Source organism: Aulonocara sp. 'chitande type north' Nkhata Bay, linkage group LG2 (genome assembly GCF_057382095.1).
Source record: "Aulonocara sp. 'chitande type north' Nkhata Bay isolate Kocher_YH1m ecotype deep benthic linkage group LG2, A_spYH_male_GT1.1, whole genome shotgun sequence".
In the NCBI taxonomy this organism is placed as follows: Eukaryota; Metazoa; Chordata; class Actinopteri; order Cichliformes; family Cichlidae; genus Aulonocara; species Aulonocara sp. 'chitande type north' Nkhata Bay.
This window is the reverse complement of record NC_141345.1, coordinates 33603136-33620363: the sequence shown is the minus strand read 5'-3', so window position 1 is coordinate 33620363 and position 17228 is coordinate 33603136. Positions and strand designations below refer to the sequence as shown.

Sequence of the window (17228 nt, the reverse complement as noted above, 5' to 3'; positions counted from 1 at the left end):
TCATTTACTTTCAACAGTATAATCAGTGAGGACATGCTTTGTTTATGCAGTTGAGTTTTAAGTCCATTCCTAAAATCCACACGGTTTTCTCCCTCTGCATTCAATCAGAGCATTAAACCTGTACTCGGTCCTGATTGGCCTCCCTATATCTGAACAATCGCTGAAATTCTTCCAATCAGGCCAGTTTGCAGAGCTGGAACACGAAAGCTTCACCTCAGCAGGTTTGCCTCATTTGAATTGCAGGAGCTGCTGTTGTCGGTCAGCCAGGGTCTGATTTTTGTTACTGTTCTGCTGGTGAGGATTTAAGTCTTCAAATGTATTCAATAAAAAAAAAAATAACCCAAACAATTTATCTAAACTATACTTGTTTCCAAAAAAACCATTGCTAATAAAATCTTAACCTCGGTTTCAGAACAAAAAAGACATTGAATAATATGGTGCAGGAAACACGGTCTATTTCACATGCTGCAGATGAAGGTGTGCTTGCATTTGTCTTTGAGCTTGTCTTTGTACCAATGGGACTGTGTGAACTGACAGCGGAAAAGTATTAAAGTATGAGTGCACATTGTCGCTATTTGAGTCATTGCACCTGGCAGGTAAATTGGCGGTGGATGAAAGAGAGAGGAAGTGGTGGAAACACTCTGAGACACCTGAGGCAAGTGGCAGAGGGCTGCATCTGTTTAACTCACGCTCCCTCGCATGCGTGCACACCTCGCTCGCTCGCATTTCTGCACCGAGCGAGATGAGGCGCACACTCTGGAGTCGGGCCAAAAATACAATTACCAAGCATTCGACAGGTCTACAATTAAACGAGTTGGTGATTGTTGGGATGAAAATGTTGTAAATGAATCCAATCTGCTAGAACTGTTAGTAACAACAGCTGAACAAATGGCAGTTTCTGCACATTCTTCCTGAGTAAACTCTGCAGATCTGTTATGAGCACAAGCTTAAAACAGACAAACAAAAATAGCAACTGATTCCTTTCCACGGAGGAGCAAAGGTAAAATATTTATGTAGACATTCATTTTAATTTTATGATACAAGATCACGAACCACAACCAAGTAACTAAACAGTTAAGTCAATAAAGGGATTATGAATATTGATATTGATATAGCACATTTATGACCTCTCCTCCTAGAGCACTTCCCTCTCTATTTAGCAATAAAACACTAGTTATAGGATCTTCCCAACATCGCCATATTTCTCCTTATACAACTGTGTCACATTTCCCCTGCCTCCAAGCTGGATGAATACTTATATATCCGCTCTGGGAGAAAGGCACAGTGTAAAGATTAAGGGCTTGGATGACAAGGGAGGGCAGGAGGAGAGATGAATCTGTAACGGCTTTATTGCTGTGGTCAAGATTATAAAGGTTAGCTAGAAGTCAGCTCTGACACGCTGTAAAAAATAAATAAATAAAAAAAGCAACAACATCAACAACAGAGCATTCAAAAGCCTTCTTGAAGGAAATATTGCCCAAAGGAGGGTTAAAAGATGAGCATTAGTTTATCTTCCTGACCGAGATAAAAGCATTTCCTGTTTGACAGTATAAACGAGTTTTAGTTGTAGTGCAACAAAGGCTTTGTGGACCAAGGTTACATTTCAAGAGTTTAGAACTGCTTCCTTTGTTAAAAGAGTTTAGCTCCCAAACTTGTTCCATTCTGACGTTGCCATCTGTGCCATTTGAACCTCCCTCCATGCCTGCGTTTTAACAGAAACCCCCAAAGATATGAAAGGCCTGTCGGCCTGTGAGATGGGGATCAGAAGCATGAGGGTGATGCACACCCCCCTGTCAAAGGGAAACAAGTATGAATGTCTTGCTGGAAAGTGTACTGATGGCATGTCTGCATATCTGACTGAGAGCTTAGTCAGATACTGAATCATATCGCGACGTCTGCAATTGCTGCAAAAAGGAGAAGGCAGTGAAATAGCAATATTCCTGGCAGAGATCAAACTTCATTGAGATTAAGAGGCATGCCATCTCCATTCACACTAGCCAGCTTGCCTCTCATTTGTTCCATTTGACCAAATGGCTTGTCTGAAGGTTGTCAAATGTCAATGAAGATGACAGAGTCATATTTTTTCTCCTTACAATAGAAAGACATACATTGCTCTTGGCACAAAAACAATTGCTTTTCATGTAATCAGGTGACATGCAATGTCAGGCAATAACAAAAACTATGCAGTGGCAATATTTTTAACCAAAGCTTGGGGTAAACTTCATTTTGTCTGGCTAGATGGTTGGTTAATTTTAAATTTACAAATATGAGAACAGTTGGCATCTAACAGTGTAAATATGTGCACGATAAACAATATATGGTTCCAAAAAAATATCGTCAGTGGATGCTAGGATTTTCAGGCTGAATCTGCTCTTAATTGCTATTTCAGAGAATCAAGGGGGAAATCTTGTTTTTAGACCTCAGTGAAGATGTTCAGCCAAGAGTAGTGGGTAATATGAGCAATTTAAAGATTACATTTTCACCTGCTGAACTCTTTCCAAACGGATCAGCAGCAAAACATTGTGAGTACTCGAGTGTGTGGAGGATACGTTTGGAAGAGAAGCGAATTTAAAAAGCTGCTATAGCAGAAGTATTGAACTGATAAGACGTGCAGATTTTATAGGGAACATACATTGTGAAATTAAGACGAGGTGTGTCTATGATTGTGACATAAAGAAACACTTAAACTGGGTTCAGGTGTTCAGGCATCAGAACTAAATTCCTTGAAACCAATACCATGTGGCTCTTTTAGCTTTTAAAATTTCAATTAGTTTTAAATAAGGTTCCTGAAAATGAGACCAAAAGCTGTGATACAAATGTCCACGATCTCCTGCCCCGGTTCCATATTCCTATTTTTGTCTTCCCACCTGACCCAACCTGTGCCGCTGCTGTGTGGATGTTTGTAAAGAGCTATCATTACATTACTAATTGAGACATAATAGGGCACTGAAAAGATGCTGTCAAAATTCAGACATTAAACACAGACAACAAAATAGTTCAATTTAAAGGTCTGTCTGTGAAGAGACAGGAGCAGAGTTTAGTTATATTCTGTTTAACACATATTTTAAGAAGCATGCATTTAAATTGTAAAATAGATTTGGTAAGGTACATATGTAATAATCCCTTACTAAAATTTTAATTAGCCACATAGTCATGATGCATTTTTAAAGCTAAGGCTGAACTGGAAAAATATAAGAATCGTGATCAAGGCATCATGTCTGGGGTTAAAATGGTATATTTCCCTTCATTCTTTCTTCTTTTATACTCTTTATTCTCAACCTAAACAGCAATATATAACTTTTGTTGAAAAAAGGTACATTCTTGACAAAAAAAACCCTAACAAACCAAAAAAAAAGAAGCTAATTAAGTTGTGAACAGAGCTGTGCATTTGGAGATTAATCATGAAAAACTGTTTCTGATTTTACATTGCAATTTATGTTTATCTTAGCCTTACCTATGCAGTAGCAGAGAATGATGGACAGAACCACAGCTATGCCTACAGCAATCAGGGCGGTGCATTTCCAGGAGCAATGTTTAGGGGACTTCTTAAACTTGAAAGCCCCCCTGGACAGGCTGTTTCTGGGCAAAGGACGCGCAGGTGTTGAGTAAACAGTCCCCGTTGCCATGGTGTACCCAGGGGCTGCTGCGCCAAAGAAAGGTGTCGTCCCTGTGCCCGTTTTAAAAAGAAAGTGCCTGTAGAAAAACAAAAACAAAAAAAGCATTATTAAGTCAGTGGTTCTACCTCACACAGTTATCATGTGGTTATCTTTGACAAAATGGCCCCAGATTGCTACTGGTTTTGTGTCCAGTGTGCCTCCAATAGTCATATACAGTTCCAAAATTAAACTTACATAGTTAAACGCATAAAGAATCATCAAAATTCAATATACCCAGCAATGCTACAACTCCCCATGGCTCACACCACAGGAGGAACTGGGTTATAATCTACTATCCTGTATAATCCTGACATTGGAAAAGGTGAACAAGAAGTACCTCATAAAAACAATCATCTCCCACTTGCCCTTTTACAACTGGGCCTTTGCTAATAGCCCATTATACCTGGGGTAATTAAGAGGGTTTAATCAAATGCACTACGGAGTGATCGTCCTATTAACTTTTAAACCCCACGTGAAAAGCTCTTAAGTAAATGAATTAAGCCTTGTTGCCACTCTTGCCACTACTTAGAGATTAATACCTAAATGCCTTCAGGCTTATGTGGACAGCCAGGGAAATTGGACAGATTGACCATGCATTGAAAATGTTCTTCCAATCCTCAACTGTATAATCTTATTGCAATGCCCGTTTTTTGTTAAAATAAAGAAGAATACAGTCAGAAAATTGATAACATGTTTTTTTCACACCAGTATTGTAAACTCTAGATGTAAGGCACCCCAAGTAGTTTAGCACTCCAGAAAATACTTAACAGCTTCATTTATGAGTTTTCTCTTTATGAACACTTGACTCACTCATACATGAATGAGTCACCCACACCTGTAACACACAAAATTACACCTGAAAATAGCCATATTGTACCACCTAATATCAACTGGAACTCGGCCATCTTGTGCTTAAGTGCTGTAAGATTATGAGAAAAAAACAAACTGCATAAAAGGTGAGGACAACACTAAAACAATACATTAAATACAAACATCTAAACTGATATAGTAATAAAATGCAGGCTCCCAGGCAAATGACGACTTACATAAGACAAAAAAAAAGTTAGTTAAATACCACTTTGAACAAATGTGCTAAATTAGTCAAATTTCACAGACCAAGGGCAAGAGAATGCACCGATTTGCTTTCTTATTCTCACATTCTGCTAAAAGTCCTACACAATGTTTTCCACAAGTCGTGTTTAATGTGTTATGTAGATTCTCCTGGAGGAGTTGGTTGCCACGGTAACCACTAATTTAAACACACCAGTAAACCGATAAACCCGTGTTTGCTCATCAATTATTTGTGCAGCATCTGTGAAGTCTCAAATGTAAGTTTTGTAAAGGCTGTTTTAATCCTGACTGTGATTCTGTACTAAAGAGCTTGAGAATGGCTAATTGAGCGAAAAATCTGAAGTCGAGCAGTTAAAGACTGAAAATCCATGTCGTAACACTTACTAATAATAATCAGACTTTGGCTGATTATATAATATGAACACATGACTACATAGTTCAGGGAAGCTCTGAATGCCCCTAAAAATTATTCTTTCATCTTTTGCTGCATTCTTCTTTTTCCAGACTGAATATTAGTCTCTAAGTAAAGTTGATTAGTGGCGTACAGATTTTACACATGTGACAGGAGGACACATCATCATCACCACAATGCAGTTCTTGTATTTCAGCGGTGCCGCTGATATTTCAGGTTTCTTGTTTCTCCTGTGAGCATATCTCTGAGGTAAAACCTCCACTGATCAATTCTTGACTAAAAGAACAAATGTCAGATTTGTATCGTCTGGCTCCTCAATGCTTCAATTGATACGTGCCATTGTGATCAGACAGGGATTCCATTTAAAGGTTATGAGGTTTCACTGTTGGAATGACAATGCACCTGCAACCAAGAGAAGTTCAGACCACTCAGTCTGGAACAATCTGTACTGTAGCTGCGGCAGACTCTATAATATGCAGTTGGGTATGAATTGAGGTCAAAAATTGCACAACGTTGGAGGCGGCAGACGTGTAGTCAGACACGCAGGCAAACAGACACGGCTATCGGGGGAGTTAAGTGTAAGTGGATGCAATCTGATGAGGTAGACAGAAAGAGACATGGACGTGTATGTGTGTGCTGAAAGGGTTATGTACTCTATCTGAGGAAGGTGAACACCGAATGCAAGTTAGGCAGATGATCTGGAGACAGTTTTGCCTCTAAATAAATGCAGTAAATCTGTGTGTCCTTTATTTGGGCAATGCTATGAATACATTATCTTTTCATTCTCAGGAAAGAGACTACTACTACTAGACACTAAAAACAAATACACAAAGTATCATTTTTAGCAACTACTAGACAAATCCAACAAAATGGTATAGATATTTACAATGTTTAGTTGATTAACTGACTGAATAATGCAAATCTACCTTCACAGATCTGCTACACCAGTAAAACCAGCAGCCTAACAGTATGCAAGCCCCCTTAGTGCTGCCAAAACACCGCTGATCCGTCAAGGCATTGACTCCAAAAGACCTCTTAAGATGTCTTGTGGTAACTGGAACCAAGACCTTAGCTGCAGATCCTTTAAGTCCTATAAGTCGCAAGTTGGGGCTTCCATAGATCTGACTTGTTTTTCCAACAAAACCCACAGATGCCTGATCGGATTGAGATCTTGGGAATTTGAAGGTCGGGTCAAGTCGATGTGAGCCGACATGACAGTTCAAAATCTCTGTCATGTTCCTCAAACTGCTTCTGAACATTTTTTACCGTGTCACAGAGTGCATTATCCTGCTGATAATGGCCACTGCCATCAGTAAATACTGTTGCCAAGAAGGGATATATGTCATCTGCACCAATGTTTAGATCCATTTTTAATGTCCAAGTAACATCCACACGAATACTAGCACTGGCTCTTCTTTCCACAGTACAAACCTTGCGGCCATCTCTCCTCTAGGCAAAAAACAGGCATGCACACTCCACGGTGCCAACTGCAGGTACTTTCAACAGTAGACACACACTGTGTGTTTTGACAACTTTCTATCATAGCCATCATTACAATTTTCTGCAGTTTGTACTACAATAGCTTTTTTTTTGTGCGATCACTATGGGCTCCCTGGAGCAGTTTCACCACGTGTGCCTCCATAGACAACCTTTGGTAGTTACTAACCACTACATGCCAGAAATCCTAACAAGACTTGCTGTTTTTGAGATGCTCTGACTCAGTTTTCTTGGCATCACAAATTAGCCCTTGTCAAAATTCAGAGATCTTCAGACTTGCCCATTTTTCCTCCTTCCAACACATCGGCTTGACGAACTGTACGCGCGCTGCCCAATATATCCAGCCCCTGACAGATGTCATTGTAAGGAGATAATCAGTGTTATTCACTTCACCTGTCAGTGGTTTTAGTGTTGAGGCTAATCAGTGTATAATTACCAAGAACATACGGCACATTCATTAGTGGTTTAAAACTGTAAAATCAGGTATACTTGCATCAGTTAAATCCCTCTTTGCTTCGTACTTGAGAATGCAGGGTCAGTCTGAAAGTGTGTGCACCAGCCTTACCAAGACTAATTCTTATATGGGACGTTTATTGAACTTGGCGTTTTCAGTAATTCTAGTGCTGATGGTTTTCATGTTTGCCCGCACTTTTCTCTAAAGAGCAGACTGAAGGGGTCTAAAGATGAAATGCTGTTGGACATGATTAACAAACAGCAGACTAGTGTAAATGTCTGCAGCTATAGACACTGGATGACCGGCTGTAATTGATTACAGCCAGTGTGATGCAACAAGGCACATTACTATGCTAATCCAGCCAGCCCCAGTGATAGCAGTGTGGTGTGTTGTGAGTGAGCGAGAGGGAAAAGAGACAATCAAGAGAGTGTGAGACTGAAAGGGATAGAGAGCGAGTGAATGGCTGTGTGTCAGTGTGATCGCAGTGTGTTTGTGTGCACGCCTGTCTGTCCCATTGAGATGCCCGAAAACACAAAAGCAGCAGCCAGCCTGGTCTCCTCTGCTCTCACAACATTGCTTGTCATCATGATGACATTTGAAAAAATCCTCATAGAGGACAAAAGACTAAACAGTGAGTGGGTGGATTTGTCTACGGCTAACCTCCAGCTGTCGGGGTGAGAGAGCACACTAGAAACAATGTAAATCGAAGCCCTGCGAATATGTAATCTGGCCATTAGCCGCTTTCAGTATTAGCATTAGCATTTCAAGGTGAGAGCTGGAATAATCAGGCTGCTTTAAATACGGCCAAAAAAAGACTACAGATGTGAGTTGGCATTGCGGTGACTTGTTTTCACACTTGCTGCAGTTATGGTCTCTCCTCCAGATTAGCACCTGCCCTCTCAACAGTGGGTGTTCAAGCAAGTGCTAATCTGTTAGAGCTAGCTCTGCACTGTGAATGTATTTTTGCGTCACCACACTTTTAGTGCCATTGATCAGCATGGTTCCATCTTGAGTCACTCCACCAGACATGCACATGGATTTTATCGTATTTAGTGAATCTGAATAGGTTTGATAGCTTAGTGTTTATGTATACAATGATGTGTTTTTTTTATAGCATAACAGCATGTCTGAGACAGTCTGCATGAAACCCAGTTTTGAGATATATTTGTGGTTCCTTCCAATAAGGTTACATTTATAATGTGTCTTTTAGATGAATCTAGTTTTCCTTATAATGTAACACTGTTCATGTTTAAAAAAGATGCACTACATTTTGCCAGCAACAGTAGCAGCACAACCACCAGCAGCACCAGCAGCAGTTGTTTATAGACTAGTCTAAAATAAAGGCTAGAGGGAAATAATGCAGAAACCTGGAAACACCACAGAAATGTGCTTGGCACCAACGATGTTGGCAAAATAAATAAAAAGCAAAACATGCAGAAAAAGAAAAAAATGTCTTGAGGATTACCACTTTGTCTACACCACCATCCATTTTGGCAGGTAACCAGCCATCGCTGCATGCTCCTTTCTCTTCCAAAAGGCTAGTTGGCTGGTGTCTTACACATGACTAATCAGTTCTGGTGCAATCATGACACAGTGGCTGTTGTACAAGAACAAAGAAAAGTTCCCTTTCTCCTTTGTTATCTGAAGCATGACCGTCTGAGTCATGATTTACATGTACGTCCCACACAAACAACTCTGCACGCACACGCATAAACCAAATCCTCTTGGATTACTTCTGCAGTTCTTTTTCACCCCCGAGAACAATTCTAGTACATTTTCCATGAGGAAAATGCAGTATCTGAGGGACACATGATGATTTTAGAGCAGAGACATAATTTCATTTCACCAAAGGACTCCCATGATGCATGAATCCAATGAGGATTGACAGTACATTTATAACTGCAACGTGTGGCTATGCTGGCCTTCAAAGGAATCATCCTCAAATGTCATAACGACTTTTCTACTTGAATCTCATTGAAATGGAGTGCTAAAAATGTTGAAACTTCCTCTTTCCATTTAGGAAAGCAGACACCTTCATGTCTTTGCTACAGTGGAACACACACAGAGCTTATAGCTTACACCATAAAGGCATCAACATTACTGATACCATATCACCCAAATGATTAAGCACTGCTCAAGAATAATTACTCCAGATGTACACCAGTCTCTTAAGAGACATGACAGTTCATTTTACAATGAAATTCAATTGAATATTTCTAATTGAAAATATCACACAGAAAAGTGAAGCCAAGTCATGAGTAAGAGGAAAACCTGGGGGGCTTATTAAAACTACTCCACACTTTTTTTAAGGATCTGAATGTCTCCTTAGCTCTTCAGAATAACAGCGAATATAAAGCTGAACATGCACTTGTCAGCTAATTGAGCACTTTACATTACACGATCCTAGCACAAAAGTTCACCTCGAATACATTTATACAGTTATTTGAAAAGGATATGATAATATTTTTCCTTTACAAATTATAGCTGGGTTCAAGTTGTAAAACATTTGATGACTGTTTCATTTTAATTTTTCTTTATCTGCTTAATGTATATGTTTCATATGTTTAAACTGCTGGAGTAAATGAGGCAAAATCAAACTCAGATTTTTAACACAGCTGTGGCAGCATAATCACAGTGGGATCAGTGATATTCGCTCACCATATAATAATGAGCAGGAGTTACAGCAGTAGTTACTGAGTGCAGCACTTCACTCATTTTAAAGAACACTGAAAGCTATTCATTGTGAAAACTAGTTGGTATTGAGTCAAATTAGTGCACTCGTGCTTTGAAGCCCAACACTTTTATGGGAGGTTACACACACAAAATTCATTATGGCTAATTGCTGTAAAAGTAGCTAATGCTGTCAAATGAGTGCTTTATTTTCAAGGAGGTCTTGATGTGACAGGAAATATATTAAACAAGATCATAACATTATGATTTATACTTGACACTTTTTTAATCAACTGCCTTGTACAGAATTATTTATTGTCTGCGCATATGGCCACGTCTACTACGCTCCATCGGAAATAAAATTCAAGTCACTGTTGAGGAATCAAAAGAGATTCATATCCCTGTGGTACTCTGGGCCACCTTCTTATGTGCTGTGCCAGGACTTTGCAGCCCCAAAACCCCCTGAAGGCTGCCTAATGAATACTTTCTTGAGCTTCTGTTTACATTTCCCAACCTGGTGGTTTTCTTGACATCTATAATTATGTGCTGAACCGGGTCTTCCCTTTTGGCCCAGTTGGTTCTCGGCAACCCCCTGTTCCCACCCACTGACAAGCACTTGATTTAGAGTCCACTGTGGTGATAGTGATTTATGCCTCAGCTGATGATAGGTGTGCACATATTGTTTTGTCGATATAGCTAAGACAGCTCAAGGTCATTGAGCGGTTAGTATTCAATCACCACATCTTCCCAAGAAAGTGAGACTGTCACCACGTATCCCAATTGATTCAGTCAGATCATAGGAGATTGTTACCCCATGCTGCCACACGCAAAATTCAAAGTTTACATTCATCTGAGCCTCAGAAAGGGGACGCTGTGCCAGTGAAATATCAGGCTAGAATGCAATCATCTACTCTAGGCCATTTCTGAGTCACAGCGCAATGTACCACACTTCATTAGCCAGGATATTTTGAGCTCACTGATTAAGAAAGATGTAACTAATGTTTCAGGGGGAAAACTTGGCAGTGGCTCTTATGACAAAGTAGTGTCTTGCGCAGCAGATTTTGGTATAACACACTCTCTGCTTACCAAGTTTCTTGTTAAGTTATGGCCTCTCTGATTATAACTGTCAAGTTCAGAGATATTCACATACTTCTCCCTAATCATGTATTTTCCTTCTCATTGTGTCTCTCCGACTTAGCAATCACCCCTTTAGATTCATACAAAGTGTAGAAATGTGATGAACTGGTATATAGGGAACTATATTATGTCATGAACATGTGTCAGTGTAATATCACTTTAAAAATTGGTCGAGAAATCCTTAAATTATAGAGTGACCATCTCATGTTTGTAGGAATGGCACCAAAACATTGATAAAATCATCAGCTATTAAAAATCTGTGTTGTGAAATTTTCAGTGTGTTCCACGGCCTTGGCTGTTGGAGTCCCCCGCTGTTGTCTTGGGGAAGTTGCAAGCTACGACTATCATCTACTAAGACTGCCATGTATTCAGTGCCTTCTTCCACCGCTGATCCTGTATATGGGTCCGTGCAGATCATTAAAATGATCACAAAGATGTGCAGAAAGCATAAAAACACAAATATAAAGCTCATTTTTGGCAACAAAAAACAAACTGCTGGTTCATTAATGACAGACTGAGTGACTGGTAACTCTGACTGTAAGTTTTAGAAATATGGGCTGATGTCTTAAAAGCACATCAAACAGGCCAGTGGATTAATGAGACAGGTCACCAGATTTAGGACACATGAAACACGTGACCAAAAAAAAAGGCATTAAAATTCAACACGCAGCACACAGATATGCCAACTTCCACTTCCCTCACTTTTCAAATGAAAAATGCAGCATGTAAAGTGGTGAAAATACATCAAGTATAACATCTGGACCTGAATCTTTCAGTTCTGTTGTAGGTCACCATGGTTCACTCACCTGCTCTCCAGGGCCACATTGCTGCCCAGGACCCAGCTGTCCTGCAGCTGGACGCATTCCGCCGTACTCTGCAAGTCAGCCGCCAGGCCGGCTGTGGGTGGTGGACTTGGGCTCCTTTGATTGGCCAGTGAGCTGCGGCTCAGGGAAGTGATGGAGGGGTGTTGCCTGTGTGGGGGTGGAGCTGGTGGCAGAGGAGGTGGAGCTTGCTGACTTGACAGATGGTCACCTGGAGAGGAGGAGAGAGAAAAACAGGCATCAGCATAGGAGTTTAAGAATCCCTAATAGTGGGAAAATCGAAATAATAAATAATTAATTTTGCTGATTAAAATTACACCCAGACTGAAGCGACGCGACTGCGAAGAGAGAGCAGATGGGTAAGATTATGCATTTGCCTTATATGCGAGCTATGACAGCACAGTGCCACTTAACAGACCCAGAAAGGTAAATACAACCGAGAGCAAGACATTAAAATGAGATGCAACCACTGCAAAAAAACAGGAAATAAGAAGTGCTTTTATGGCGATACACATAATAATTGTCACAAAACGCCACATGGCTGACAGTTGGGTTCTCTTAAACAGAAGGTCACTTAGAGAGGCAGCTGTTCTTTTATGGGCGCTTAACGCAATGTTTCATGTTTGATTACAGCCAGAGAAGACTCTCAAATAACTAATGACCAGAACATCCATTAGAGCTCTGAGAGAACAGGTTTTCCAATTTCACACAAAGCTGTGTAATTGGCCCCCAGAATGGCATGTGGTGATTATCTATCCATCTTCCCTGTTTAAAAGGTAAAAACCCACAGTGCTGACAATTCTGATTTGCTCCAATGAGCCCCAAATGGGTATCGTCTTTCTTGCCTTACAGAGAGCCTGAAGAATATTGAAAAAGTCGGGAGTTGTGTTTTTTGTTTTTTTTTAGGAGCTCCTGTTGTTTTTGCACTGACAGCATGATTTTTTATGAAGCCTAGAAGCCTATGAGTTTAAATTTACAGCACATGAACACAGATTTTCAGTGTATGATTTAACCTTTGCTTACTCAACAATGTACACAAGGATCAAAATCTGCGCTGTTGGCTGCAAGGAACAGCTTCATTGAAAGGACTCAAGTCATCATTTTGAAAGGATCCTTTAATGACCAAGCAATTTGCATCCTTGTCTATGTGCTTTCACTTTTCAGTGTGCAACCCTATGCATAAAACAACCTATTCAGTTCTGGCAAATGAGCCATTTAGTTCCATATAGCTCAGAGGAAACATGAAAGCCATTCACAGCAAGGAAAAATCTTCAAGTAAAAAAAGGGAAAAAAAAACCGTTGGGCTTTTTTTACATGCAGTAGCAACGTGCACCTACATACACACATACACATGGCTTTTTAATATTATAATTTCCAAGAACATCACTTTCATCTTTAGACACACAAACGAGGAGATAGGTCTTCACATAGACAGCTAGACACAAAGTTACACAGATGGACGTGACAGAGCAGAATCAGTAGTGACAAGAGTCCACAATGCTGGTTCAGAAGGCCAATCAAAATTTAATTAATTCCTGACTGCAATTACATAGCATCAGCATGTGGCTGTAAAGTCCATAAAAGCAAATCATCAGACGCAGATGAAGGTTGGTTTTTTTCTCCTTTTTGTGGCCCATGATTAGAGTTTTATCAAATCCAATCAAACACAAGCCTCTCATCACCTGACATCACCACATTCAAAGTCAGTTCTGAACGCTAATTGCCTAAGATCAGCTACAGTATGAGTATTTTAAAAAATATATGGTTGACATGACTTAGTAATAACGAAAAACACAGCAGCCCACTCATCTCCCAGGCTAGACTATGGGCCCTATTAGAAAAGTGCTAAGTAGGCTAATAGAAATGTGGATTATCTATCAACACTGGCTGGTTTTACTTCACCTTTGGGTCTAATTCCACTGTATGAGCCTGCAGCACCCGTGAGCTCCACTTTCCAGCAGAAGCACTTTCATGTAATCAGCATGCACCAGTGTACCAGTGAAATGTCAATGAGCAGGAAAGGAGAATGCAGCTGAGGGGACAATCAAGACGATAACACAAGGAAGTATCTAACGTGGAAGCAAGTGAAATGTTTACAGCAAGAAAGTATTATTTTAAAAAGCAAAACGTAGGCACATTACTTTATAGGGACTACAAAAGGATTTTAACGAAGCTGAATATAATCTCCAACCAATCAAATGAAATATTTCACTAAAATCAGTCCGTAAAAACAATCTGTCCTACCGTTACACATCATAAATACTGCACATGGGAGATCTGAACAAATCTTTATTTTAATGCCTTAATTACTCTTGTTTATTTTGCAACTTACCCTGAGAGTTTGAAAATGGAACTTACTTCAAACCCATAAAAATGTGGTACGCAGCGCAGGTGGATTATGGTTTTTGGGAGCAGTGCCACCACAGTAAGCAAAAAGATGAGCCTGAACACTTCCTCTGTCATCAGTTTGATTACTCCTGAATCAATTTCTGATGATTCAACATGTTAAAGGCATGCCTGAACTATAACATGAAAATAAGCTGTTTCATTTTTATTTTTAAATCTCAGAGCACATGCTAAGCAAAGTGCTCAGTAAACACAAAATTCCCCAAACCTTCAAAGGAGTAGGATTTGTCATGCAGAATTTGAATGTATAATCCCACAATGAACTAAGAGAACATAAAACCCCATGAACTACATTAAGCTGCATCCTATGCAGTGCTTTACAAACTGCTACAAGGCTGCTGTGCCACAATCCACTGAGGTGCCTGTTACAAAGACAGATGTAGCAGGCACTGAACAAAAAACAATGGTTTACCTAAACAGAAAGTGCCAAAAACTGTCTCAAAATGTGGTAAATATACCAGATTCTCGATGTCACACCGAGGGAGAAGCGACAGCCTTGGGAAGCTTGATGAAATGGCGTCTCTCTATATCAGCACATACACAGTATAAATCTAGGGAGTAACCCTATTGACCACCTAACTCTTTGAAGAATTGCACTGAGATATATCACAGCGTTATGCTCTTTTAAGTGTTTATATCTGAAACACAACTATGTGTGGACTTTAATTATGCAACATATGTCATCCCCTTAATCTTTGTCTGGTTAAGATCAAATGGTGAGCTTCTAAGTGAGACTTGTCTGTATTTTATTATAAGAATCAACATTTTAATAGCATGCTACATTTCATATATCGAGCCTTTCAAGTCAGAACATTCTGAAATCCTAGGCTGTATGTATAGGTCATAACAACACATACTTTTTTTTCACGTGATCAATTTCGCTGCACACAGTAGGTGTTCTTATATCGGAGTAGTATGAGGTGCAATGGTTTCTGGTCTCTAATTTGAGATGTGAGTTTGAATCGAATTTCACTCAGGACATGGTCTGAGACACCCTCTCTCCTTCTGATTCCATGTTAACCAATGAGGAAAAAGTGGTAGCAGGAGAGTAGCAGTCCACTGCACATTCTCTGTGAACTTCACTGTCAGATTTGAAGGCTTGAAAAGCAAACCATGCTAAATTATGGGCTTATGGTGCCATAGCAATTTCATTTACATTATCCACGGCCTAGCAGATGTTGGACTGTGTGTTTAAAAAAAAAAAGAAGAAGCAAACTAAAACAATGACCCTTTAAGAAACCTGGCATTGTCTTCCATCAAGACACAGAGGGAATTAAGATGCCCTTTAATGTGAAGACTTAGTGACTAGAAAGGCAGATGAAACAGCTGTGTGGTTTATGGGGCTTTGCTTTGAAATCAGATCAAGACGGATGCCTCCTTTGCATAATTCCTCAACTTCAGCTTGTCATCATTTCCATCAGCAACATGGTTTAAAAGGACCTTTGTGATTAATACTGCATGCAAGTGCTGAAATGACAGACTCATTCTCATCTTAATGACGCTTGCGGTATCAAATGTAGATTTATGAAGCCCCTGCATATTTGCATAAACACCAACGAGGGTGGATCTTTGTTTTTAATTTCTTTTAATACTCTGTTTTTAGAAGTTTGTGATCTGAAGACTTTCCTACTGCAGTGTGTTTACAAGAGAAAAGTGCACTGAGTGGTATTAGTGAACCAGAAAAGTCTAGGACGACACCCCTACACAGTTTTTATAGAAGACATTTTTTGCTCGGTAAGCAGACAACCTAAAACAGCTTAGATGTGTCTGTTCACAGATTTGGTCCATTCTGAATAACTGTAACAGAGGCTATCACTGTCAGTAAGCTGAGTTAAGCTATCACTACATTTTCTAGAATCTGTTTCATACTCCTTCTTGATACTGGGGCATTTAGACCAATTAGGTTTCTATGATGTTCATCCTTTGAAAATATTTTTTTTTGATTAAAGCATTGACAAGCCTGGAATACAGCGCATAATGTTCCAACACTGAGTTGGGACACAATTAAAAGCCGTTTTGCACCCACTAAGCTTGGCAGCCTTAGTGAAAGCCTTTTCATATTCATTGTATAAGTACTGCAAAAGGTCTTGTGCCATTTTACTCTCCATTAAGAGACTGATGCAACTGCTAATGGAATTGAAAGGGCATTTGCTTTGACTGGCTCGCCCTTCTCCAATAGGAAAATTGCAGTATGTGTGCATCACAAGAATTCCATCAAAACAGATCACAGATAACTTATGGAGGCCGTAGCTTTCCTATTACTGCTTAAGGTATTCTGCTTACTTTTTATATACGCACAGAGGAATATTTACAATTACAGAAAAAATGCAAAAAGAAACAGTGAAAAAAAGAGAGACATGAAAATAAAATGCAGAACCTTCACTCTGCTTGATTGAAATTCAGAAAACATACTGTTAAAAATGGGAGATCACTTAAAAATCCCAGATTGACTTTTATGTGAAATGAATAATAAATGGACTCTATGATAAAACAAGCCATCTAGACTAGGTAGGATGTTCAAAATCAATACATTCTTTCTCATCAATGGCTACATTTCTTTTCACCTCAGCTGTTGAAGACAGCAGTATTCTTTAGTAGTGAAAAAAGACAGCAGCTTTTCACTGAGAAGCCCTGAAGGTGGAGTGAGGGTGGTGTTTCGTAATGGGAAGGGGCTGGGGGGTTGGGGGGCAGTACCCAGTGGAATTTGGAACCATTAGAACAACCTTGCCCTAGGTGAGTTTTGGGGATTTACTCTGCAAAGAGAGTTGGCAATTTTCAGGGACTGGGGGTTTTGAGGAAAAAAAAAAAGAAGAAGAAGAAGAAGAAGAAGCAGCAGCAGCTGTGTGAATTCCATCATATTTCCTGCCAGAGTACCTTCAGTGCTTTTGCAGCCTTGCCCACTCTTCTCCTGACTTTCTGTCTGATCAAAGACAGAAATTTCTTTTAAGCCATTTCTTAGCAGGGGAATCGGGATGTAACCAATATTTCAGGGATTACATAATTATTGCATTATAGACACAGACATTCCATTTACCCACACATAATGTGCTCCTACACAGCCATATAGGCATTCATCAGCTCACATTGTGCTTAAAATCTCTGCC

The 17228-nt window shown here is 39.8% G+C and overlaps 1 protein-coding gene across 4 annotated transcripts in view; it reads right to left on the bottom strand.

The window, feature by feature from the left end:
* LOC147338235 (teneurin-3) overlaps positions 1 to 17228 on the bottom strand; it is a 133438-nt gene that overhangs the window by 63655 nt on the left and 52555 nt on the right. For all 4 annotated transcript variants that reach the window (XM_086260011.1, XM_086260022.1, XM_086260032.1 and 1 more), the window contains 2 exons: positions 11704 to 11929; positions 3455 to 3693 (listed from right to left, as the gene is read on the bottom strand). In XM_086260011.1, the coding sequence (XP_086116137.1) occupies positions 3455 to 3693; positions 11704 to 11929 (465 nt within the window). The remainder of the gene's footprint in view (positions 1 to 3454; positions 3694 to 11703; positions 11930 to 17228) is intronic.